Source organism: Falco biarmicus, chromosome 19, assembly GCF_023638135.1.
Source record: "Falco biarmicus isolate bFalBia1 chromosome 19, bFalBia1.pri, whole genome shotgun sequence".
Classification (NCBI taxonomy): domain Eukaryota; kingdom Metazoa; phylum Chordata; class Aves; order Falconiformes; family Falconidae; genus Falco; species Falco biarmicus.
This window is the reverse complement of record NC_079306.1, coordinates 3466471-3491158: the sequence shown is the minus strand read 5'-3', so window position 1 is coordinate 3491158 and position 24688 is coordinate 3466471. Positions and strand designations below refer to the sequence as shown.

The 24688-nt window shown below is 59.5% G+C and overlaps 3 protein-coding genes across 5 annotated transcripts; 1 reads left to right on the top strand and 2 right to left on the bottom strand.

The window, feature by feature from the left end:
* Window positions 1-675: 675 nt before the first annotated feature.
* Window positions 676-3282, top strand: NAXE (NAD(P)HX epimerase). The gene is made up of 6 exons (XM_056322426.1): window positions 676-879; window positions 1876-1984; window positions 2069-2179; window positions 2319-2432; window positions 2515-2662; window positions 2738-3282. Exons 1-6 carry the CDS (start codon window positions 698-700, stop codon window positions 2938-2940), a joined length of 867 nt encoding a protein of 288 aa, XP_056178401.1. The 5' UTR covers window positions 676-697; the 3' UTR covers window positions 2941-3282.
* LOC130141452 (G patch domain-containing protein 4) lies at window positions 3245-6198 on the bottom strand. Its single transcript, XM_056322425.1, has 7 exons — window positions 6045-6198; window positions 5346-5419; window positions 5165-5257; window positions 4834-4941; window positions 4554-4660; window positions 4398-4448; window positions 3245-4275 (listed from the first exon to the last, which is right to left on the bottom strand). Exons 1-7 carry the CDS (start codon window positions 6118-6120, stop codon window positions 3594-3596), a joined length of 1191 nt encoding a protein of 396 aa, XP_056178400.1. The 5' UTR covers window positions 6121-6198; the 3' UTR covers window positions 3245-3593.
* Window positions 6199-11013: 4815 nt separating this feature from the next.
* UBQLN4 (ubiquilin 4) lies at window positions 11014-24149 on the bottom strand. Of its 3 annotated transcripts, XM_056322375.1 has the most exons (11): window positions 23952-24148; window positions 21737-21888; window positions 19055-19260; window positions 18464-18726; window positions 17049-17207; window positions 16114-16339; window positions 15581-15720; window positions 15046-15129; window positions 14310-14425; window positions 13572-13749; window positions 11014-12296 (listed from the first exon to the last, which is right to left on the bottom strand). In XM_056322375.1, exons 1-11 carry the CDS (start codon window positions 24099-24101, stop codon window positions 12144-12146), a joined length of 1827 nt encoding a protein of 608 aa, XP_056178350.1. In that variant the 5' UTR covers window positions 24102-24148; the 3' UTR covers window positions 11014-12143. The 3 variants fall into 3 exon arrangements, with proteins under 3 accessions (XP_056178350.1, XP_056178351.1, XP_056178353.1); XM_056322376.1 differs by lacking the exon at window positions 15046-15129 and having other exon boundaries at window positions 23952-24149; XM_056322378.1 differs by lacking the exon at window positions 17049-17207 and having other exon boundaries at window positions 23952-24149.
* Window positions 24150-24688: the final 539 nt, after the last annotated feature.

Sequence of the window (24688 nt, the reverse complement as noted above, 5' to 3'; positions counted from 1 at the left end):
ATGCGAGGGTGGAGGACACCAGGGAGATGGTGACATCCCACGGCATCCTCGTGCGAGGACGGAGGACACCAGGGAGATGGTGACAGCCCACGGCATCGCTGTGTGAGGACAGAGGACCACAGGGAGATGGTGCCCCACGGCAGCCCACCCGCACTGTCCCACCCCCCCAGTACCGGACCCAGCCCCTCCCCCGTTAACCGCCCATTCCGCGCCCCCGTGGTCATTAAACGCGACGAGCGAGGGGTCCCGGGGGACACGAGGGGTCCCGTCCCGTCCCCTCCCACTCCCACTCCCCCCACCACCCCCCCCACCACCCCCTCCCCGAGCCCTCGGCGCGGTCGCTAACGGGCACCCCGGCCTGGGCCAGCGCGGTCTTAATACTGGAGGGGGAGGGGGCGGGGCTTCCAGCCAGGTACCGCCCCCCGCACGGGGGTGGGCGCTCCGCCCCGACGGACCGAGCTGAGCCGAGCCGAGCCCGGCCGAGTGCCGCCGGGCCCGGCCGAGCCCAGCTAAGCCGAGGCCGACCGAGTGCAGCCGAGCCGGGCCGAGCGCAGCCGAGCCGCGCCGAAACTAGCCGAGCGCAGCCGAGCCGCGCCGAGCCCAGCCGAGCAGCGCCGAGTGCAGCCGAGCCGCGCCGAAACGAGCCGAGCGCAGCCGAGCCCAGCCGAGCAGTGCCGAGCGCAGCCGATCCCGCCCCATGCCGGGCCCGCGGTCGCTGCTGGGGCTGGGGCTGCTGGTGGCGGCGGCGCGGGCGGGCGGGCGTTGCCCGGGGGGGGGCTGGCACCGGGACTGGCACCGGGACCGCGGCTGGTGCCGCCCCCACCGCGCCATGCACGGGCCCAGCGCCGGGCCCGGCCCGCGGGAGCTGCGCTTCCTCGGGTAGGGCTTGGGGGGGGAGCCGGGGGTGGGGGTGGGCGCAAAATGGGCAGAGGGGGGGCAGAATGGGGGGGAGGGGGTGCGGTTGGGGGTCCGCAGGGTGCAGGGGTGTGTGTGCAGGGGGTGGCTGGGGGTCTTCAGGGTGCAGGGGGTCCACAGAGTGCTTGGGGGGGGAGCTTGGGGGTCCCCAGGGTGCGGGGGGGGTGGTGTGATTGAGGGTCTGCAGGGTGCGAGGGGGGTGGTTGGGGGTCCACAGGGTGCAAGGGGGGTGATTGAGGGTGTGCAGGGGGGGTGATGGGGGTTCCACAGGGTGCAGGGGGACTGAGGGGGGGGGGTGTCTTCAGGGTGCCAGGGGACTGATGGGGGGTCCACAGGGTGCAGGGAGGTTGCAGGGGGTGGTTGGGTGTCTGCAGGGGGTGGGGAGGGTGCAAGGGGAGTGACTGGGGGTCCGCAGGGTGCAGGGGGTGCCTGGGGGTCCACAGGGTGGGGGAGGGGTTGCAGGGGGTGGTTGGGTGTCTGCAGGGGGTAGGGGGGGTGCAGGGGGTGGCTGGGGGTCTTCAAGGTACAAGGAGGGTGATGGAGGGTCCCCAGGGTGCAAGGGGAGGTGGTTGGGTGTTCACAGGGTTCAAGGGGGGTGGTGTGGGGGTCCGCACGGTGCAGGGGGATGCCTGGGGGTCCACAGGGTGCAGGGGCAGTGCAAGGGGGGTGGCTTGGGGGTCTGCAGGGTGCAAGGAGGTTGTCTGGGGGTCTGCAGGGTGCGGGACATGGTTAACAGGGTGGAGAGAGGCACTGGGGGGGGTGAGTCGTTGGGTGGGATGCCTGGGGGTGCAGAGGTGCATGGAGTAGGGGCTCAGCACCCTACCCCCACCACCCCCCTCACTTGCTGGCGCTTTGCAAAGTCAAGGGGATGGTGGCTGGCCCTGGGCTGGCCCTGACCCCAGAAAGCCGGGGTCCGGCCGGGGGTCTGGGACCCCCAGGGCTGCCACCCTCCCTCCCCAGGCAGGAGGAGGCCCAGGCCATCGACCAGGAGCTCTTCACCGAGTACAAATTCAGCGTGGACCAGCTGATGGAGCTGGCGGGGCTGAGCTGCGCCACCGCCATCGCCAAGGTGGGCGCATGAGGCGGGGAGGGGGTCCTGGCAGGGGTCCTCAGCATCATCCCCCAGCATAATCCTGCTCCTGGCCCCCTCCAGGCTTACCCCCCCAGCTCCTTCACCACCAGCCAGCCCGCCGTGCTGGTCGTCTGTGGGCCGGGAAACAACGGCGGTGACGGCTTGGTCTGTGCCCGGCACCTGAAAATGTTTGTGAGTCTCTTGTGCGAGCGGCTGCGTGCTCCCCCCGGGGAGGGGGCTCGGCCCCGTGCACCCCCAGCCCCACAAGCTTCGGGGTTCTCGCTCCTCCAGCTGGTGCTGAGCCCTGCCCAGCTCCCTCCTGCTCTTGCAGGGCTACGAGCCAACCGTCTATTACCCCAAGCGGCCCAACAAGCCCCTCTTTGAAGGTTTGACCACCCAGTGCCAGAAGATGGACATCCCCTTCCTGCCCGAGTTCCCGGCGGAGGTGAGGAGCCCCCGGCTGGGGAGCAGCTGCCCTTGGAGCCGTGTCGGGGGCTGGTTTTCACCCACCGCCTTCCCCGCCGCAGGCTGCGCTCATTGACGAGCTCTACGGCTTGGTGGTGGATGCGATTTTCGGGTTCAGCTTCAAGGGAGCGGTGCGGGAGCCCTTCGGCAGCATCCTCGGCACCCTCGAGCGCGTCACGGTCCCCATCGCCAGCATCGACATCCCCTCGGGTGAGTAACTCCGGACCCCCCAGGGGAAGGTGCCTCTGGGGGGTCTTCCCAGCTCCAGCCTGGGGCTCCTTGCAGGCTGGGACGTGGAGAAGGGGAAGGCGGACGGTCTCCAGCCCGACATGCTCATCTCGCTGACGGCGCCCAAGGCAGCAGCCAAGCATTTTGCCGGCCGCTACCACTTCCTCGGGGGCAGGTTTGTGCCCCCCGCGCTCCAGAAGAAATACGCTTTAAACCTGCCGCCGTACCCCGAGACAGACTGCGTCCTGCAGCTGACCTAGGGCTGGGGCGCAGCGGGGGCTTGGGGTGCCGGGCTAGGCTTTGGCACGGCAGATCAGGGTCTCATTCTGCCAAAGCTGCAGCTCTCCGCTAGGAGGATGCTCAGCGCCTCACTGGGCTTCGGTCCTACTCAGCTCTGCCACGGGGGTCGAGGTTTGCAGCGGACTCAAAGCCCCCAGGAGCCTGGGGGTGATGGGCCGGCTGCCGGGGGACTCCGTTTGGGGTTGCTGCCTCATCCGAGTGTTTGTAGGTGTAGACAAAATCCAGGACGCTGGGGTTTGCCACGTACGTTGCACTTCTGGATAGTTTTACTGCAATAAAGATTTTATTTGTGCCCTTGAAAATGTGGGGGCTGTCCCTCTGTGGCCCTCTGTGACAGACCCATGGGAAACTGGTGTCCCCCCCCTCGGGGCTGGTGGGCACTGGGGTCACCCCTGGCAGAAGGAAGGCTCCCGGGGGTGGTGCAAAGCTTGATCCAGCTCCAGACCAACCAGTCCCAGCCCAGTGTCTCCAGGCAGCGAACATGCAGCTGGGGGCCTCAGTGTTGGGCTCCACCTGGGAAGGGCCCGGAGCACCCCCTGGGCACCAGTAGGCAGGATTGGGACCCTCAGAGCCAGATGGTGCAGCTGTGCAGGGCGGCAGCCTTGGTCCCTGCTCACTCTGGCTCCCTCTTCCTCTTCTTCCTCTTCTTCCTGGGCCTGTGCCCAGCGTGATCGGACCCATCTGTGTCTTCTAGAGGTAGCTCGGTCTCAGCTGGCTCTTCTTTGTCCTCCTCCTTCTTCTTTTTTGGCTCTTCCTTGTCTTCCTCCTCCTCCCGATGCTGCCGCTTCTTCTTTTCTGGCTCTTTGTCTTCTTCCTCCTGCTGCTGCTTCTTTTTCTTCTTTTCTGGCTCATCTAGCTCTTCGTCTTCCTCCTCCTGCTTCTTCTTCTTCTTCCTCCTCTTTGCAGGCTTCTCTTCCTTTCCTGCCACCTCCTCTTCCCTGCTTGGCTCCTGCTTCTTCTTCTTCCTCCTCTTTGCAGGCTTCTCTTCCTTTCCTGCCACCTCCTCTTCCCTGCTTGGCTCCTGCTTCTTCTTCTTCTTCCTTTTCACGACCTTCCCTTCCTCTCCTGCCAGCTCCTCTTCTCCACTTGGCTCCTGGTGCTGCAGCAGCTCGGGGTTGGCTCTGTCCCTGGACTGTTTCTTTTTTTCCTTTATTGTTTTCTGCCCCTCAGCTGGGGGGCTGTTTTCTGGGGGCTCACGCTGCTGCTCCTTCCGTCGGTACGTGGCCAGGAAGGCTCGCTCCTGCTCCTCCAGGCGCGCCAGCTTGGCACTCATGGTCAGGCCGTGACGGGCACCCCTGCAACACCGGTGGGCAGCACGGGTCTGGCACCTTCCTGGTGAAGAACCCTCCAGCCCAGCCTGCTCAAAACCCTGCCAGGAGGGGGGAGCCCAACCACGCAGCCCCCCCCAACCACTTACTTGTGTGCCGTGCGGCCGCCGCATGCTCGCATCAGCTCCTCATCCGTCAGCCTGCGGGACACAGATGGGACGCGTCACCCCCAGCATCAGCATGGGGAGGAGGGCGGCCCGGAGTGGGACTCCCCCTTGCAGCCCTTGTCCCCCACATCACCTCACCTCCTGGCTGAAGAGAGGTCCAGCTTCTCCTCCTCCTCCTCCTCGCTGCTCTCCGAGCCAGTGGGCAGCTTCGCCGACTCCTCCCCGGATGCTGTGAGCGTGGCTGACTGCGGTGGGGAGAGGCAGAGGGGCTGTGAGGAAGGGGGACAAAGAAAAGGGGGCCCTGGGGGGGGCACAGCAGCAACTGGCTGGGGAGGCTGCACTGCAAGGGGGGCGCAGAGCTCACAGCAGCTTCCAGAGCCACAGCTGCTCGCCGAGCCGTGTCCCCAGGGCCAGTTACCTTCACGAAGCGGCCGTACAGCATGCTGCCGGTGCCGCCGGCCTTGCGGGGCTTCTTAGTGCTGATCCAGGCTCCCTGCTCAGAAAGGGTCTTCATGGCAACACTGTCCTGGGGTGGGGGCAGAGAGATGCAAAAGGCTCAGGAGCAGTTTTCTGAAGGGCTTTGCCCCCTCCAGCACCGTGGTCCCCATGCAGGGTGCTGCATGCTGTGAAGGGCTGCAGGGACATTCGGTGGCAGCACAAAGCCCACCAAAGGGGGACCCCAAAGCCCTCCCCGCCTGTGGCCCCGTCCCAGCCCCACTGGGGTGCCCCCTCGCCGCCCCCAGCCCTACCTGCCCGGCCTCCACTGCAATGTTGGCAGCTGCCTTGTTGAAGACGTGGTCCCACCAGTGGAAGGAGAAGGGCTCCGCTGCGTCATGTCCCACCTGCAGGGTGCAGAGGGGCCACCAAAACGGCTGCAGCCGGCGACGACCACCGGGTCCGAGCCCGCACCGTGCAGGGGGCTGCACTCACCCCCGCTGTGTCACACTTGACCTTCACCCGGATGGCCTCGGCGATGCCGTCCTCCCGCTTCCCCAGCCCCCGCCCTGGGGACAAGAGCACCCGTCACCGGCCGCAGCGGCTCCCCCAGACCCCCCCCACTGCCAGGGGTTGGCCAGTGGGGGCTGGGGCTGCTGCGAGACCCCAAGTGTGGGGGGCGAGGCCGCGAGGCGGAGATCTGCTCCTCTGGGAAGGGGGCTGGGGACAGGCCATGAGACCGGGGAGCGCCAGGGACCTCCATGGCCTGGGGGCCGCCAGGGCCTGGGACCCCCGTGGCCTGGGACTGCTGGAGCCTGGGGACCCCTGGGGCCTGGGACCTCTGCGGCCCAGGGACCACCAGAGCCAGGGACCCCCGGGGCCGGAGGACCCCTGGGGCCTGGGGATCGCCAGAGCCGGGGACCCCCATGGCCTGGAGACCGTTGGAGCCGAGAACTCCCGGGGCCTGGGGTCCCCCGTAGCCTGAGGCCCCCGCGGCCTAAGGACCCCTGGGCCTGGGGCCGCTGGAGCATGGGGACCCCCGCGGCCTGGGACCCCCGCGGCCTAAGGACCCCTGGGCCTGGGACTGCTGAAGCCTGGGGACCCCCGCGGCCTGGGACCCCCACGGGCGCAGCAAGGCCGGGGCGAGCGGGGGGCAGCGGGGCCCGCAGGCCGGGCCCCCGGGCCGGCCCCCACCTCTCCGCCAGCCGTGCCGCCGCAGCTGCCCCTCCGCAAACCGCATCCCGCGGCCCGGCGGCTCCGTGGCGCTCATGGCCGGGATCCGGGGGGGTCCCGGGGCTCCGGGGGGTGCCGGGGGGGCCCGTCCGCCACCGCCCGCCTCCACGCCGCCGCCGGCCGGAAGTGCCCAGCGCGCACGCGCAAGGGTCAGGCGGGGTCACGGCTCTGCGCGTGCGGGCGGGGCGGGGCGGGCACGCGCCTGGCGGGAACAGCGGCACGCACGCGGGCGCGCGCCTGCAGCACGCACGTGCGCGCGGGTACACGCATGAACACGCGTCTGTGCACACAGCTGCACGCACACACACGCGCGCGCGCGTGCACATTGCACACGTGCACACACATCTACACGCGTGCATGCACGTACACTCAGGCAATGGGGTGCATGACGGGGTGCATGGGGTGTGTGATAGGGCGTGCATTGGGCATGCAGCATGCAAGGTGTGCGTGGAGTGCATGACAGGGTGTGCAAGGGGTGCAATGGGGTGCATGACAGGGCGTGCATGGGGTGCATGGCATGCAAGGAGTGCAGTGGGGTGCATGACGGTGTGCATGGGGTGTATGGCATGCAAGGGGTGCAGTGGGGTGCGTGATAGGGGGTGCATGGGGTGTGTGATAGGGCGTGCATTGGGCATGCAGCATGCAAGGTGTGCGTGGAGTGCATGACAGGGTGTGCAAGGGGTGCAATGGGGTGCATGACAGGGCGTGCATGGGGTGCATGGCATGCAAGGAGTGCAGTGGGGTGCATGACGGTGTGCATGGGGTGTATGGCATGCAAGGGGTGCAGTGGGGTGCATGATAGGGAGTGCATGGTGTGCAAGGTGTGCAGTGGGGTACGTGACAGGGCGTGCATGGGGTGGGTAGTGTGCAAGATGTGCAGAGAGTGTGTGATAGGGCATGTATGGGGTGGGTGGCATGCCAGGGGTGCAATGGGGTGCATGGCATGCCAGGGGGTGCAATAGGATGCATGACAGGGGTGCATGGCGTGCAGGGTGTGCAGCGGGGTGCACCCGCGTGCAGCAAAGGCACCAACTGTACTTGGCACCGCTGCAGCTGTCGTGCACAGTGCCCACATTTCACCGCATGGCTGAGGGGGTCACGGGACCCCCCTCCCCTGCTCCAGCACCCCTGAGAATCACTCGGGCACCTCCTTGTGCTTGGCTTCCTCCTCCCGCGGCGCCTGCTGCCGTCCCCTCCCCTCGGTAAGAGGCTGGGGGCTTATCCCAGGGTGGTGAGAGCAGGGAGCCTGGCAGCAGCCTTGGCCGCTCCGTATTTCCCTGCTCTGTCTGCCAGGAGCCAAAAAAGCAGGAATAACCTTCGCGGAGGAGCCGGCTTATGGCCACAGCCCGGGAGCCGGGAAGCCAAGGCAGAAGGATGGGGAGATTCCCACCAGGATGGGGAGATTCCCACCAGGATAACGTGATGGAGCAGGACCAAGCATCCCAGCGCCGCAGAATCCACCAAAACCAAAGAATCTGGCACGGCGCGGGAGGTTTCTCCTCCATCCCTGGCAGGTGGGGCTGGAGCAGCCCCCCTGGACAGCCCGGGGTCCCAAGGGATCGGGATCAGGGCTCAGCTCCATGGCTGGTACTGGCCGTGGGACATGGGGCACAAGCATTGTCCTTTGTGTCACCGCTGCCAGCAGCAGCCGGGAGCACCCCAGCCCCTCTTCTGGTGCACACAGAAACCTGCTGGGTGTCGTGGGTGACAGCCGCTGGTGCACCCATGGGTGCCAGCTCCAGCAAGGATCCCAAGGATCCCAGGACCACCCTCCGCTGCCGGCGCATCCTTCAGCCCTGGGGCAGGCTGGAAGACTTGGGATTTTGTTGTTTCCAAAGAGAACAAACGACAAATCCCAGTCTCCATCCTGCTCCGGGCACAGGCTCCAGGCTGGGCACCACCGGCTCCAGCGCAGCCGACGCCACGCGCTGGGAATGCTGCGTCCATGTGCAAACGCCGGTGAAACATGCAGGGAACAAAGTCTCGTCTTGCTGGAAAAATTAAAAATAAACCAAATCAAACCCACGGGAAGAGGGATCTGAGGGGTGCCATGGTCGCATCCTGCTGGCGGGCAGCCGAGCGAGCTGGCCATGTCCCAGCTGCTCATAAATCGTGGATTTCTGTGCTGGAATGTCACGGGATTGAGCAGAGGGGCCAAGGAGCATCGTTCCTCCTGCTCCACCTCCAGCCCTTCCCCACAGCAACTGGTGCCCAGCAAAGATGCTGCAGCGTGCAATATACACACCTACATACACACGTATATACGCACCTATATCTCCCTCCTCGTTTGAGAGGTTTGATTTCCAAGTTGAAAGTGTTTTTTTGGGGAAAAGACTCTGGTTCTCCTCCAGGGAATGGTGGGGATAAATTGGAAAGAAGTCCTTGATGGCAGAAATCTCTCCAACTCAATCAGCCAGATTTGCCACTACCCGCTGAGGAAACGGCTCCTTCTGGTGTATTTTAAAGGAAATAATTCGATTTATCAGAGGGAAAAAGGAGAGGCAAGAGCCAGCGAGGAACACCTTTGGGCAATTCCCGCGGGAAGGAGGGAGATAAGAGGGAGAAAGTGCGATTGTTCCTTTGAAAGAGGGGTGTGGAGGGGATGATGGTGTCACTAAAAAGCTCCCTGTCACCAGCCAGCAGAGAGACCCCCGAGCCCCCAACCCACACCCAGGGCTGGAGCACCAGCATCCCTCCCCCCTCCGGGCATGTGGGACCACAGCCCAGCCACCCCCCACCTGCCGCCCCTTCTGGGGAAGCCCCAGCCCCTTCCCCACCAGCTTTTCCCCCCCCATTTGGAGAAGGGGGGGACACTGCTGCTCCCCCCCCACCCAGCACTGAGGCCACCAGACCCCAGTTGCAGCTCCACCATGGGGGGTCACGATGCTCTTCTGCTCCCCAGAGAAGAAGGACCAGAGCACCAACCCCAGGGCAAACCCCACAAAACGACGGCGCTCAGCACACCCTGGGGGGGGGGGGGAGCACCCACCCCTCGGCCCTCACAGGAGTTCATTCCCCCAGCGCATCCCCTTCGCCAAAGCCGGAGCCACAAATCCGTACGGCAAAGCCCCCCTGGAGCAGCGCGGAGGGCGGCAGCTTGGCCAGATTCCCCAGGGAAAGATGGAGAGTGGGGGGATGAACATGGGATGCAAAGGGAGGCTGCAAGCCGAGAGCCCCCTGTCCTCATCCTGATTTTAGCACCTGGGCTGGTGGGATGGCAGCAGGTGAGGAATGATCCCGAACTGACATCGGAGTGGATGTTGTGGCGTGGAGGGATGGGAGGAACAGGCTTTGCTGCTTAATGTTTTCCTGCTTAAAAGAGCAGAGAGACACCAAGGACCGAATGGCCTGTGAAGACTCAGCATTCCCAGCTCGCTTCTCCCCCAGGTTTATCTTCCTCCTGTGGGAAGCACCGGAGAACGGCTTCCATGCACTTGCCGTGGTCCAGAGCCTTCCCTGGAAAAGCAGGACCCCAGCTTAAGAAAAAACCATCCTAGCAAAAATGAGAATCACGTTAATTCTCCTCGCTAACCCGCAGCCTGCGCTGCCGGCGGGATCCCTCCACCCCACAGGAATTTCCAGGCACCTTCGCCCACCGGTGCCCAGCAGCCAGCTCCATCCCCACCACGCTGAAGCATCACCAGCTCTTCCCACCTCGCTGGGCCAGCAACGGGCACCCCCAGCCCCACCAGAGCCCGACCGCTCGGCGGGCTCCTCACCTTGGACCCACTGAGCGCCCCTCCCCCCCCGGGTCCCTCCTGCGTCGGAAGCGGGGGGACAGGTCGGAAGCACCCATCCTGCCCGCGAACAGCCCGGGTTCGCACCCCGTCAGCACCTTTTGCTAACACTGAGCCGAGAGGGACCGTTCCTGGCTGGCAACGAGAGGCTTTGGGACCAGTTTTGCTTCTCAGAGCACAACCTTACGGCAAAGACGGGGGGCAAAGAGGGGGGTTTACACGGGGACAGAGCCTTCGCGGAGCTCAACCGACCTCAGCGCGGGCGCAGGACCGCGCCGAATCAAAGGTGTCCCCTCTACAGACCCTTTCAAACCCATTTTTAGCTGCCAAGGGGCCAACCTGCAGTGTTAGGGCAGAGCTGGGACCCACACAAGCCTTCGCACATTCTTTTTTACATTCGAAGTTGCAAAAAAAAAAAAAAAAAAATCCACCGGTGTGCAAACCTCCAAGAGATTACAGCTCGCCTTTCTGAATCCTCAGCTAAAAAAACCCCCGTCTCGTCGCGACGCACACAGACGGAGGCAGGAGCTCTTCCAGCCCGCGCGTGCTGCCGTGTTTTCTCGAGCAACCGCCGCTCCGTCTCCACTCTCCAACACCGCAGAGCACCGACAGATCCCAGCTCCAACTCTGGAGCACGCTGGGTGCAGCAGGTTTTTTTACAGGTATTCCTCCCGTTCCCTCTCGCTGCCCGATCCTCCCCTACCAGAAGAAACTTTGCGGGGGGGGAAGCGGAAATAATAAATAAAAAGTACCAACAGCCAGCTAACCTCACTATGGAAAAGCTGGGGGTAAAATCCACCGTGCACACGGTGGCCCAAGGGCTCCCCGGGCACCGGCACCGTCCAGCCGTGAGCAAACCCCTCTGGGTGGCTTTGGTGGCTTCTGTAAAGTCACGTTATCCAAATCCAGCAGGACCAAGCGGCCGGTAGCTCGTCCTACACATCCTTCAGAGCCCCTAATCCAAAGGAAATTTCCAAACGGGCCAGATTTTGGGCAAAGTTTCAGCAGCGTTTCTTAGAAACGTCAAAAAATTTCCTGCCGCAAGAGGGAAGGATGCCTGGCCGGGCGGGGGGGGGTGTCACGCGATGCCCCACGCTACCTGCAAGAGGGACAAGACAGATTAATCACGAGTAATTAGAGGATCTCGATCAGCTTCAGCGTGGCAATCAAGGAAGATACATGGAGTGCAGGGAGACAGATGGTTGTGCGCATTTATTTTTCTTTGATAAAAATGGTATGCAAATTACACAGCCATGGAGGCTCTTGGGGAAATATCACCCTGCTGGTCCTCGGGGAGTTTCCTGGAGAGTTGTAACATTCAAACACACCAAAATGGGGCGGGGAGGGAATGGAGGATGGATCTAAACTGGGAAGAACATGAACTTCAACGTTTTCCAGTGAAGCGAAAAAAGTCGTTAACTTACTTTTCAATTTCCTTTTTTTTTTTTTAGGCTTTCAGAAATGAGCCGGCTGAGCACAAGAGTCAACACCCCGCCCCCCCCCCCCCCCCCCCCCCTCCAACACCGCTGCGCAGGAACTAAAACTGCTTGGGCAGAAACACACCTTTCAAACACGTTCTTCCGCACGGCACTTTCCACTCCGGTTCAAGAACAGCAAGCCTGATCCCTGAAGGCATCCAGGCTCCTTTACACCATCCCAAGAGTGTAAAAAGGCCGTGCCTCCGACGTAGTTCTCATGCCCATAAAAACCTCCACCAGGAGATCAGAAGCACCTGTGTGCAAGGCACACAGGCTCACGTCATCCCATGGAACATTAAGACAAATGACATCAGAAATTTCCAGGTAATTTCAATTATTTTCTTTTTTTTTTTTTTTCTTTTTTTTTTTTTTCTTTTTCTTTTGATCCATTCCCAATAAGATGCTGGGAGAAATAACCAAAACCCAAACTTGGCTCAAGTTTTTAAATATTTGCCTGAAAGGAGGGCTAGGGGAGGGAATCATGTACAGTTAAAATCAAGCTACTCAAAACACAATCATTCAGGTAAGTAACTAGAAGTATCGCCTCTACCATCTAGAGAGAGAGAGAAGAGTGTCTGAGACAGAGGGCATATTTAGGAAAAAATACACATCTGAAGTCTCTGTGGCCACGATGAGAACTGGAATCCACATACAAGCCAGTTAAAGAGCATTTCAACATGAAATCTTAACTTAGTAGGAAGGTCAGGGGTTAAGCTGTATCTTTTTGTTTTAAATACATGGGACAGCTGTCAGATATGAAAATGATGGTGGGCTTTCCTGAAAGATCCCCCTGTGCATGTGTATGGATGCATGTGCTGACGTCTGTGGGGCAGCATGACAAGAGTTTAGGAAGGCTGGGAGCCCAGCAGTCTCTCAATAGCTGCATTGATGTCTCCACCGGTGGCAATCAGCGCCTGGAGGTTGGCCTCACGGTTAATGAAGCCCATGGCGTTCAGCTGCTCCAGCTGCTGTTGGAATCGCACTTCAGGACTCTGCGCCTACAGAGGGCAAGGACAAAAGACCTTAAGTGTCAGCCAGGACGGGCAGGGCCACCAACGGCTGAGCAGGGACCCCCAGCTCAGCTTTAGGTGGACGGAGACACCCCAGGCTCGTTAGCGACGTTGCCCCCCTCCCCACGCTGCCGCCCACGGGGAGGCCAAGTTCTGTCCCGACGGTGATGGCAGCGCAGGGGGTTGGGTCCCCAGCACCCCCCCCCAACACTCTTTGCTTCAAACCTCTGCAGAGGGTCGCTACGCCCCAAAGGAGCCGGCCTGAGACACCAAACTTAGCGTAAAGCGCCGGAGCCAAGTGTAGTGGCTTTGCTGGCAAGGGTTTGGTAGCCAGGGGGCTACAGGGGTGGCTTCGGGGAGTTGCCAGAAGCTTCCCCCCACATCCAACAGAGCCAATGCCAGCCGGCTCCGAGATGGACCCACCGCAGCGATGGCGGCAGCGCCTCTGATGGCGCGTTAAGAAGGGGCGGGGGGAATAAAATAAATCTGCATCAGGGGAAGAGAGGAGCGAGACTGTGAGAGCAGCAGCCCTGCAGACCCCCAGGGCAGGGCAGGAGCGCTCCCGGCTGCAGCAGAGATGCCCCGGCAGCTGGAGGTGAAGCCCCCGGCGAGGCAGGCTGTGCCCCCGGCCCCTGGGGGAGCAGACCCCCACCCACAGCCCGGGGAGGACCCCACGCCGGGGCAGGGGGTGCCCGCAGGAGGCTGTGACCTGTGGGAAGCCCACGCTGGGGCAGGTTTGCTGGCCGGACCCGTGGCCCCGCGGGGGTCCCACGCTGGAGCAGGTCGTGGAGGACTGTCTCCCGCGGGAGGGACCCCATGCTGGAGCAGGGGAAGAGTGTGAGGAGGAAGGAGCGGCAGAAACGACGTGTGATGAGCTGACCGTAACCCCCATTCCCCGTCCCCTTGTGGGGAGGACGTTGAGGATTTGGGAATTAAACCCGGGAGGAAGGGAGGGGTGGGGGAAGGTGTGCTTTTCCGATTTGAATGGTAATAAATTAATTTCCCCAAGTGTCTGTTTTGCCTGTGAAGGTAATTGCTGAGTGATCTCCCTGCCCTTATCTCAACCCACGAGCCTTTTATTTTCTCTCCCCTGTCCTGTTGAGGAGGGCAGTGACAACAGCATCCAGCCAAAGTCAACCCACCACACCAAGAGATGCTTTTTGGGGACATCCTAGAGCGGGGTGGCACTGGGTACAACCTCTAGCTCACCCTGGAGACGTCCCCCCCCAGAAGTGTATCGGCATGCAGCTGGGCGTTACATACTTGAGAGCTTCCTCCGGCCAGCAGCTGGATCATTTGCTGCATGAGCTGCTGTTGGGGGTTACCACCCCCAGCTGGAGAGGCACTGGCCGGCGTCGAAGCGGAGGGAACGGGGTTCTCCGGGATTGTGCTTCCTCCTGTGGAGGACGGGGGCATTCGAGGCATGCCGAAGGAGCCGAGGCTGCAGAGGAAGGCAGGGCGTGCTCAGAGGCAAGCTGGCACTTCTGGGTGACCAGGCTCTGCCACGCTGGCCCTCGCTGAGGTCCGGACTACAGGACAGCTTTGTAAATTAAACCGGCTGCATCGACATCCCGCTCGCACACGGTGCTGGAAGGAAGCAATCCTAACGGAGGCGAAGGCCTGAAAGGAACTGCAGAGCCTGCACGTGACCCAGAGCAGCCTGCCCCAACGTACCCACCCCACGTCGCGGCTGTGCAGCTCACGCTGTTCTCCAGAGAGAGAAAAATCTTGAGTTCAGCTGATAGGAACTATGGCAAAGAAAGATGGGGGAGGGACCCGAGCGCTTTCCAAACCTTTCCACCAAAAAGAAAGGGTCAAGGGCTTCCCACGTCAAGTACAAACAAGCAGGAAGCGCTAATTAGGCGGAGCGCACACACACGCCGAAGTCTCCATGATGGAGTGGCCTAAGCAGACCTCCTCGATGAATCAACAGCCAGTCTGCCTGCTGGTGTCAAGCACGTCAGCTCTGCCTGCAGAAACCCACTCTGAAACGCTTATTACCTTGGCACTAGTCCTGGGGCCTCCGTTTGCAGCGTCTGGAGTCCCTGCTGGATCTGGAGAAGTGCCTGCATGGCGCGGGGGTTAGTGAGGATGGAGAGGGAGTCTGGGTTCTGCATCTGGGAACAAAGGCAAAAAAGACACCGCGGTACCAAAACAGCGAGAGCTTCGGCAGCCAGAGATCCACCAGCTTTACATCCGAACAGGAATCGGCCCAGAGCTGCAGCCAGAGTGAGCCTGCGAGCCTGGTTCCTCCGTCAAGTCTCCAGACTGCAGGGTTTCTACAGAGATACTCCAAGAGTTTAGATCAGATTGCCTAAATGAACTAGGTGAATCAGATTAGAAGTGGGGGCGCATGCCTTTGGAATGAAAAGTGATTTTTATCTGATTTACTTGAGTGAACCAGCTGCTCTAGCACAATTAGCTGTTTTAATTTCTGTAAACCCATTACAGGGAGAGACTGTCCACACAGGGGTTTGATGTAGCTTAACTAGTCTAATTGGAAAGTCCACCTTTAGGTAATTTAGATTACTTAATTTAGATTGCCTCGTCTAAGCAAGCTCTTCCTTTCTCCCCTGTGCAAACCCCTTTCTTCCACGTCCCCAACCACCCAAGCCCACATGCTTCCTAGTCCTCGCGGCCTGACTAAGCAGCTGAGATACTCCCTTTCCTACGGAGGATGGAAAAACTCTGGAGCCCCGGGGCTGAGAGCAGCGCAGGGCCAGACAGGGGCCTTTACCTGCTGCAGGAAGACAGGGAGCTGAAGGCGGAGCTGTTCTTGAAGCTGTGGATTCCCAGCAAAGAGGGGGACATTTACCATGATCTAGCAAGAGACAGCACAGGTAGGTAGGGTCAGAGGGTTTCTGCCACTGGCTGTTAAGCTCTACGTAACTAAGCCATGATGAACAAGTCAGTCACGCCCCTGACTCCCTCCCTGGGCTTCCGACACGCTCCCCTGCTAGCGGGGACTGAAATAAGACAGCTCGGTTCCTGGCAGCAGTGTTGAACAAGGGGCCGTTTGGCCATGGGCAAGAGGAAGGGCCATCCCCGTGTCCCTTGGAAAGCCACCTTTTTTTATCAGGGGCTCTGCTAAGACAGAGGATTCAGTACCGTGACTGCCTTCAGGCTATTGAGAAATACACCAGAACTGTCTACGTTCACTCAGCTCTCCAGTTTCTGCAGGGGGAACCACTGCAACTACAGAAGCAGACGGGTCTCGCCAGCACTGCGCTCACAGCCCGTCTGACAACACAAGACAACTGCAACGCTTTTACCTGTGCTGCAAAGTCCGGGTTCTGGGCAAGAGTCTGCATCATGCTCCGCATATAAGGGGCAGAGATCATGTTCTGCATCAGCTGAGGGTTTTCAGAAATCTGCTGCAGGAGTCCTTGCATCTCTGGGCTGTTAAACATGCCTGCAAGGGGAAAGGGAAGAGAAGACAAAAGGAAAACCGCTTACAAGCCTGAGCACCGCCGCAATGTTCGAAGTACAACCTGACACGTAACAGCAACGCTTTTACTTCGTCCCCTGGCCAACAGCAAATATCGTGGTGGACGCCACGGTAGTGCTTTGCTTGCCACTTTCCCATGCTCTCGAGGGCTGCAGGGACACCAGAGTTCCCCCAGTAACCCTCCGACTGGCACACCAGAAAAAAACCCCCCGTTTGTGCTTGCAACCGGGCTCGAATCATTCATCTGGAGAGCAGCCACGCACAGGCACTCAACCACCAGAGGGAACTCGGGCTTCCTTGGAGAGCAGCGACCTGTTCAGTCAGTAGCACCCTCTGGCTCCTTTCTTGCTTACGTACCAGCCCCAATGTTAGCAGCGTTCAGCCCAAAGGGGTTGGATACAGTTGGTGTGCTTTGGGTGGTTGCCGAGCCAGTGCTCCCTTCGCTGCTGGGTGCCTGGCTCTGGGAAGCAGGGGGCGTGGGGCTCCAGGGGTTCGGTAACGGCTCTCTGTTCTCCGTCCGCAAAGGCTGAGAGCTCGAGCTATCAGAATTTCCCGTCAAGGAAGAGAAAGGATTGTTGCCAAACTAGGGAAAAAGAAAAAAAAAAAAAGAAATAGCCGTCATCAGTTAGCCCCAGCAGGGAATGTTGGACTAACCCCACCACCGGAGCTAGGAAACAGCCGATCATATTCATCCAGGTCCAGAATTTGCTAAGCACATGCCGTAATTTGCCTCCCGAGAAATCCGTAATCCACGACGCACCTCGCTCAGAAAAGACCAGGCTCAAGAAGTGACCACAGCCCTCCATTTGGCTCCCCAAACACAGGGCTTCAAAACATCCATGTAAAATCAGCACCCGGACATACCAGTAGGTAATGCTAGACTGGAGTATGTCTGCACAGCTTTTTTTGCAGACAGACCTGCGCTCCCTCCTCCTGCGCTCCGAGCCAGCTGGATCTCAGCCAGCTCCAATCCAAAGGCGTCAGGCTTGAGCTAATACAGCCAGCCGGGCTGGGAGCAGAGGGCTGCGCTTAACGAAGCTGTGGGGCCTTCCCATCAGCGATGGCTGGCATCCAGCCCGCCCGAGGAGCAAAGGAGCGAGGGCAGGTCCCGTCTCCGATACACCAAACCACGCAATAAAACCAGGCGCTGCGCAACGTCTTCCCGCTAGTGGCTGCATTCATCGTTTAGAGCGGGAGGGGATGAAGAACCCTGCTCAGGGTGCCCCGTTAGCACAGGACCCCTTCCCCGTGCTCAGCCCACGACATCCCGCTTACGGGAACGCAGCCGGTACCTGCTCCCTGGCTGCGCTAAACATGGGCTCCTGGATGTCCGTGTACATCCTGCGCAGGGCGTTGTATCCTCCTGGAATGCTCTCGAGGTTACTCAAAGCGCGGTCCTGGTTCCGCATCATCTCCTGCATCATGGCAGGGTTACGAGCCAATTCCATTGTCTGGGAGAAGGAGGAAAACGTGGAAAGCTCAGGCCCACGTGCACCACAGAAGACCAGAGTGGATCAAGAGGCTGGGGAAGCAGCCCAGTGGCATTCTAGTGATCTACCAGCCCAGCACTGAAAGAGTTAAATCTCAGCTCCCACAAGAAAAGAGTATAATTAAACCCGTTTCACAGCCAGAAAGCAGAGATATCTTTTATCCAAGCAAAGAGAGCCCAGGGATCCTGGCTCCTCCCATCCTTGCTCAGCTCTCTTCCTTCTCAACCTCAATTCAAGCTGGATGAGACTGTTTTGTTTCTAAGCAGTATCAGGACATCCAAACATCTAACACCCATATGTTCCCACTCAAAGGAGATGGACTGCATTCAAAAACCGAGAAGGTGGAAGAGATTAGATCCTTCCCATTTCAAGAAACCCAAGAAATTCACCCTCTCCAGGCTTCTGATGGGTCTCCCCTGCGCGAGGGAGATCCAGATCTCATCTGGGGAGCTGCTTAAGTACGGATCATTCACAATTTAGTCCCTCAGCTCTGGCACTTCACGTACGGCTGGCAGAGTTGAAAGATAACCGAGAAGCAGATGGAAACTAGGTTCGTCCAGCACCAACCCAGAAAGACCTCCTGATAAGTCTTCCTGGGGGAACAGCAGAGTCCTGTCAAGGGCTGTTTAATACGCAGGCTCTCACTCAACCCTTACGCTGCCCTTCCGATGAACCTTCAGTCTTCCAGACAGCCGGTCCTCTAAGGCACGGGTCCTCTCAGTTCTGGGATTGTACAGAAAATTGAGACCTCTGGGATCCTGGCCTACGACTAGGAGCACTCTCTGCTGATACAGGTAGTAAAATATCGCCTGCACAGCTCTGCAATCAATACTTTATCAAGAGAAATAGAGAAGCAAAAAGCTTTTGCGGTAGCTTCACTGCTCTGTGACTGCTTTTACTCCTGTTCCTGAATCAGAACCCTGTAGCCTTGTACGCGGCACGCCAGGATGATCCCAGCATCCCTTTTTGCCCAACACATGACAGATTCAATAGCCCTGAAAGGGAGATAAAGAGTTGCAAGTATGTGGGTTGAGTAATCAGTATTCACATAACTCGAGACCACCATCTGTTTGTGGGGAGCTTACAGCAGGAAGGAAGAGATCTCTAAAATCACTGATCTGGCAATTCACACACCCCCTTTGGAGAGGACACACCGAAGCTGGTCCACAAAGATGCTCCTGAACATGCTTTAAAGAGGCCCTGGCGTACTGACTCACCTGCCTCATGAGCTCCGGGTTATTCAGCATGTGGCTTATCTCTGGATTTCGCTCCATGAGCTGCTGCATCTGGGGATTGGCCATGATCATCTGTCTCATGAGGTCAGGGTTAGACATCATGTTCTGCACCAAGGGATTCTCCATGATCTGAGAAAGCATCTCCGGGTTGGACATCAGCTGCCGCTGCATCTGCTGCTGGAGCTCCATGAAGTTGGCAGAGCCCATCCCAAGATTGCCCAGCCCAGTGATGCCGCCAAAGCCAGCTGGAGAGGGAACAACACACGGGGAGAGAGGCGTGAGTCAGTAACTGTCGGCAGCTGCAAAAAGAGGACAAGCACATCAGCTGAACTGCACCCACACTAACCTAGGAGTATCCCACATCCCTACGGCAGCCAGCTGCGAGGGAGGACACCCCCTACACACACTTTACTAAGGGCTTGGGCATTGTCCTGAGCAGGGAAACCACAGTACGCCGGTGGGAGCGACTCATGCGAAGCAAGCAGAGACAACTCCAGGGGTCAAGAACCTCGACTCCTTGGTCTAACCCTAGGGAATTCTTTCTTGCCACACCTTCTGGCAGCCACCACTTACACAGGATGGATGTAGCACTATTAGGGCCTCCGTCTCCAGGACCTCCCATGGTCCCTGACCCACTGCTCCGTCTGCTGCCGCTCCCCGCATCAGAAACGGCGCTGCTGGATGTGGAAGGCTGAGACGGGGCAGCAGGAGAAGAAGGGGTTGCAGCGGGGGCAGAAGCAGCATTGGGGGCAGAAGCAGCAGATGTTGAATCTTGGACCCTGCAAAGAAACAAAAGAAGGTGTTAAAACTCCTGAGATTCAGGAGCGGTGAGCAGAGTTCCCCGTGGGGGACACAGGCCAGCGCACCCCACACTGACCAAGCCTCCCCTCACGCCTGCTGTCCCCACAGCAGCCAGCCCTGGCTGCTTCCATCCCTGCCTGCACGGAGGCACAGCTGTGCTCCCAGATGCCTTCCATCTGCTGGAATCTGCCTCCCACCCTGATGCAGAACAGCCTCTGACATTTTATCCTGGCCCACACGAAGCGGCTTGACTGGTCTTACCCCCAGTTGCATCTAGCTCTTCCTTGAATCGCACTGAACTATTTACCTCAGCTATATCCTTGAGCAATGAGTTCGCTCCAAACAGGAAAATCCTCCTGCTGCTCCCACAGAAACCACAGGAGGTTACAGCAGGGCTAGTGCATGGGGTAAACAAGAAACTACTTTTCTGCAAATCCTCCCATGCACTGCATATTCCTACCAGTGCTCCTGGGGGCAAAAATAAGGATCAGCATTACTCTCCAGATCGGGAAACCGAGGCACAAGGCAGCTAGCATCTGTCCCACGAAGCTACCGAACGTTTCTGGCCAGCCTGGCTACGAATTTACGTCTCTGCCACTGGCTGTACCTTGCATGCAAGCCTTCCCCGTCCAACACAAGTTGACGAGAGCTTCTTTTAATACACACATGCAGATGCTGTGCCAGAAGCCACAGTGCAGCAGATGCTGGACATCAGCTTTATTGAGGAAACCAACCCAAGCTAGTACCTTGTAATCACAGTTCCTCCTCAGGATTTTTATAGGAATTTGAAAAAGAGAACATTTAAAGATTCTCTGAGGCATCTGCAGACACAGCAGCAAGTCCTGGACTAGTGCTGAAGAGCTTTCACATGAAATTAGACCACAAAATTCATTTAACTCGCCTCAAATAATGCTATTATGCCCCTGACAAGTAAATAAGAACAACAATTTCTTGATTATATTTTTTCCAAACCAAGAATGATTCCTTTCTCTAACTCTCTTTCTTTTTTCACTCTTATTCTAGGATTTTAAAAATCAAACCTAAAGGTCCCTGTCCACTTTCCAGACTCACCTGACTGCTGCTGAAAACCAGCAGCCACCGAGAGGGAGGCAGAGAGCGGGGAAACAAAACAAATAGGAAGCTGAACAAAAAAGGAAGAAGGAAGCTGGAGAAAGGTCACTTGGTTTCTCTCAGCACAGGAAGAGGCTGTAATGTCTTCAGTAAGCAGTTATCTGTGACTGTTAGAGGGGGGGAAAAGGAGCAACCCAGGACAGCTCTCTTGTTTACCCTTTGAAATGGTTCAGACAGTGGTAAACAGCACCAGACTATCAGGCTACCTGGAGATGCAGAATCCAGAGAGAGGCCTCCTGCTGAAGCTGACAATACACACGGTTGTCTTGGGGAAAAAAAAGAGGAGGGTAAAAGAAGAAGAAAAAAAAAAAAAAAAGCACTAATCTTAACTAAGCCAGTAAGGCAGCTCTCCCAGGGGACAGCAGAACGGCACAAATAGATGCAGCCTGTTAGTTCACCAGGAGCCTGATCAAACCACAGCAGGAAGCCCAAGAAATGGTTGCGAAGGGGGTTTTGAGATCTACGAGATGTAGGCTGCGCCTGAGGTACAGCGACTGCTCCCAGGAACCTGCCGTGCCCACCACTCCACTGGGCAGCACTGGGAAAAGCCTGACCCTGCAGGACCCTGCCATCCATCCTGCGTCCCGTTCTCAGGCTGAGCAACACGGTGCAGACGGACACAAGTGAGCCATGTTCAAACTGGGAGCTGCCAGGGTGCGCCCGCAGTCCCATACTGGAGCTAGCAACCACAGCGCTGCAGGCAGGTGGTCGTACACCCCAAATCTCCACTGAGGAGCACCCACCTGTCTGCACCTGCCCGTGCAGAAGCGCCTACAGGTAGCGCAGACACTGCTCTGCACGCGCGGCGTGCCTCCCACGGCACCCCTAAGAGCGTGAGCACTGGCTTAGAGCAGAGGACGTCATAAGAAGCAAAAGAAAAGCTGGGTGTTAATTTTAACTTCAACACGAATTCACTGGGAAAGTAATTTCTGTTACCTGCAACTTATCTCTGTTAGAACTAGTATTAAGTTTCAACGGGTTTTTTCAAGATTACTAAATTGTAAAGGCTCAAAATACGCAAAGCCATATACACGAGCTGTGTTAAAGAAGAGTCAACCCCCTCAGGCACTCGCCACAAACTTACACAGTTGTGTAACTTAGGGAGAAGAGGCAGAGCGATAAACCCCACAGCTGCGTGGCAGAGCCACAGCAGGGAGAGCCTGGGAGAGCTCTCCTGCCGGATCGCCGCTGCCAGACGCACGCACGCTCCAAAGGCAGCGCTCTGGCCTCGCCTGCTTCAGTCACAGGGCAGAAATGCTCCACCATCGTTTATTCGCATCATCCGCTCACTCTCGGCCCCCCCCCAACGAAAAACTTTCTTACTTTTGCGGAGTCTTAATGACCAAGTGCACAGTCAGCCCATCTTTAATCCCGTGTTGATTCAATGTGTCTCCATCCTTCAGGATCTTCCCGGCAAAGATCAGAACCAGCTGATCCTGTTTGGCTTTAAACCGCCTGGAAATCTCTTCTTTGAACTGAAAAACAAATGAAATATTTTTCAGGCAAAGGACCAAGACTAGAAATTTAAAGCTAATACTCCAGATATCATATCCACTATGCAAACAGCATAAGGAACTGACAGTCCTTCAGTACCTCACCCAAAAGGAGCCCATGCAGGTACCAAGTCAGTCACCAGTTGCTGAGGATGTCTGAGGCGTTAAGAAAAAAAAAAAAAACAACAAACACAAAGACAAGCTCTACACTTACAAAACGTGGAGTAAATTTCAGAAAGAATAGAGCAATTACCTCAAGAAGAGCTGGAGGCTTCCAAAGCAAGATCAACTGTGTCTCTTAGGTCTAATCCAAACACACCATTTATCCTCTGAATGACTGAACTGTTTTTGTCTCTGCTCATTTGATTTTTTTTTTTTTCCTAAGGAAAGCCCAACTCTGATTTAATACAGGACAGAGCTCTATGGAAAAGGGAACAATCCTTTACCAGCCAATGGAAATAAACTAGGTCTTCTCCAATTCCTATTTCTGCAACCGAATTCCCTAGGAGCACGCCATGCCACTAACACCGACACCTCTTCCTCACTGGGAGATGGGGTGGGGTGAACACCTACCAAGAAGATTGTCACGGCTAGCCCAGCTGGGGCATTCCTAAGTTGATTTGGGAGGAAAAAAAAAGCCTTGCATTTGGAAACCTACAGGAAATTCAGAGGGGAAGGCTAGGCTGGAAAGCAAAGCGCACACCTGTCCCAGAGGAGCTCGCAGCCTTCGCACCAGAATCCTCAAAAACAACACCTGGGAGAGCAGCCCGGAGCCCTGGCTCATCCCGGCGGCAGAGCTCCATGCCCTCCTCCGTACAAAGCTGTCACTAATATCCCACTTACAGCAACGGGCTCCGGGAAGAAGCAGGAGGACCACACGTACTACAGCCCCTGCCTACCCCACGGCTCCACTCCCCAGAGATGTCCACCGGGTCCTTCACACCACAGCCTCCTGCCCTACACCCCAGACCAAAGCGCGCAGCAAGCTGAGAGCCGCACCGATGCCACCTTGCCCCAGTGGGCACAGTTGCTCCATCGGTCCTCCAGCCAGTCCTTGCAAATTCCAGCGCCCTTCCGCTCACCCCGTGCCACCGTGCCCGGTGACGCTCCCTCGCAGGAGCAGACCCCCCCAGCCCACGTGTGGGGTGACAACCCCTTTCCTCCGCTCCATCCGAGCCCCCTGCCCCTCTCCATCCATCCGAGCCCCCTGCCCCTCTCCATCCATCCGAGCCCCCTGCCCCTCTCCATCCATCCGAGCCCCCTGCCCCTCTCCATCCATCCGAGCCCCCTGCCCCTCTCCATCCATCCGAGCCCCCTGCCCCTCTCCATCCATCCGAGCCCCCTGCCCCTCTCCATCCATCCGAGCCCCCTGCCCCTGCTCCATCTGACCTTTGTCCCAAAGACTCATGGAGCTCCTCTCACCCACGGGCTCAGCCTCCCAGTGTCTGGACCCACCCCCCAGCACCCCCCACGCACCCATCCGGCTCTACCCCCAAAGCCACTTCTCCCCATCGCAGCGCCCTTCCCTCCCGCTCCCCACACAGCCCAGCCCACAGACACACACCCCCAGCCACCATCCCCCTCAAACCCAATCTCCAAGCCCCTCACCCCCTATTTCTGACACCCACAAACCCTCCCACGGATTGCCCCCAGCACCATTCCCCCAAGGCTGTTCCCAGCCTCAGCCCCCCACCCACCCCCCAAGCACCTGCCCTCACCCACATCCCCCTGCCCCCTCACAGCCTGGCTCCCACCAGGCCCCAAAGGCCAGGGGTGCCCCCCAACCACCCCCCAGGCCCCCCACCCAAGAGCCAGGCCTCCAAAAGCCCCCCCAGTCCCCCCCTCCCACCCTAAGCCAGGCTCCCCCGCTCCTCGGGGCCCCTCACTCCCCCTCGAAAGCCCTCCCCCCTCCCCAAAGCCAGCTCCATACCCAAAAAGCCCCCTCCCTCAGATCCCCAACCCCTCACCCTCCCAGCCCCCGCCTCACCCCACAGCCAGGCCCCCCCCGGCCCCTCCACACAGCCCAGGCCCGCCCCCGCCCGCACCTCGCGCACGGAGGCGCCGTCCGCGATGACGATCTCCTCCTTGTCCTTGGGGGTCTTCACGGTGACGCGGATGAGAGCCCCGCCGGGGCCGACCAGCCCCGCCTCGCCCTCCCCGCCGGGGCCGGGCCCGCCGCCGCTCGGCTCCGCCATCTTCGCCGCCCGCCCCGCCAGCCCGGGCCGCCACCAGAGAAAGGCGGCGCGCGCCGCCGCGCAAGAGCGGCGTCACGACCCCCGGCGCCGGGGTTACCGCCCCCTGGCGGCCCGGCGGGGAGTTGCACCGCGGCGGGACGGGGGCGGGGCGGGGCAAAGAGGGGGCAACTGCCCACACCCCCGGGCTCCGGCAGAGCCCCCTTAGCCGGATCCGTCCTGTGTCCCCCCCCCAGTAGCCAGATCCCTCCCGCACCCCCCCATTAGCCGGACCCATCCTGCCCTCCCCCCATTAACCAGATGCCTCCTGCACCCCCCCATTGGCAGGACCCATCCTGCCCTCCCCCCATTAGCCGAATCCCCCCTGCACCCCCCATTAGCCGTGTCCGTCCCGCACCCCCACCCCCCATGTACCCCCCTTCACTGGGCAACCAGCCTCCCGCACCGTGACCGAGGGTTTGGGGGTCCGGGGGGGGGAGGGGGCTGGCTGGGGGGTTTTGGGGGTCCCGCCGGGGGGAGGTTGGCTGGGGGGTTTGGGGGTCCAGGTGGGGAGCGGGGGAGGATGGGGCTGGCTGCGGGGTTTGGGGGTC

Excerpts from the sequence above, each read along its gene's own strand:
- NAXE (XM_056322426.1), top strand. The coding sequence starts at position 698 with ATGCCGGGCCCGCGGTCGCTGCTGGGGCTGGGGCTGCTGGTGGCGGCG. Across the intron at positions 880-1,875 it reads CGGGAGCTGCGCTTCCTCGG|GCAGGAGGAGGCCCAGGCCA; the intron begins GTAGGGCTTGGG and ends CTCCCTCCCCAG. Across the intron at positions 2,663-2,737 it reads CAGCATCGACATCCCCTCGG|GCTGGGACGTGGAGAAGGGG; the intron begins GTGAGTAACTCC and ends GGCTCCTTGCAG.
- LOC130141452 (XM_056322425.1), bottom strand. The coding sequence starts at position 6,120 with ATGAGCGCCACGGAGCCGCCGGGCCGCGGGATGCGGTTTGCGGAGGGG. Across the intron at positions 4,661-4,833 it reads TGTACGGCCGCTTCGTGAAG|TCAGCCACGCTCACAGCATC; the intron begins GTAACTGGCCCT and ends TCCCCACCGCAG. Across the intron at positions 4,276-4,397 it reads GGCGGCCGCACGGCACACAA|GGGTGCCCGTCACGGCCTGA; the intron begins GTAAGTGGTTGG and ends CCGGTGTTGCAG.
- UBQLN4 (XM_056322375.1), bottom strand. The coding sequence starts at position 24,101 with ATGGCGGAGCCGAGCGGCGGCGGGCCCGGCCCCGGCGGGGAGGGCGAG. Across the intron at positions 19,261-21,736 it reads GTCATTAAGACTCCGCAAAA|GGTCCAAGATTCAACATCTG; the intron begins GTAAGAAAGTTT and ends GTTTCTTTGCAG. Across the intron at positions 17,208-18,463 it reads ACCCGGAGCTCATGAGGCAG|ACAATGGAATTGGCTCGTAA; the intron begins GTGAGTCAGTAC and ends TCCTTCTCCCAG.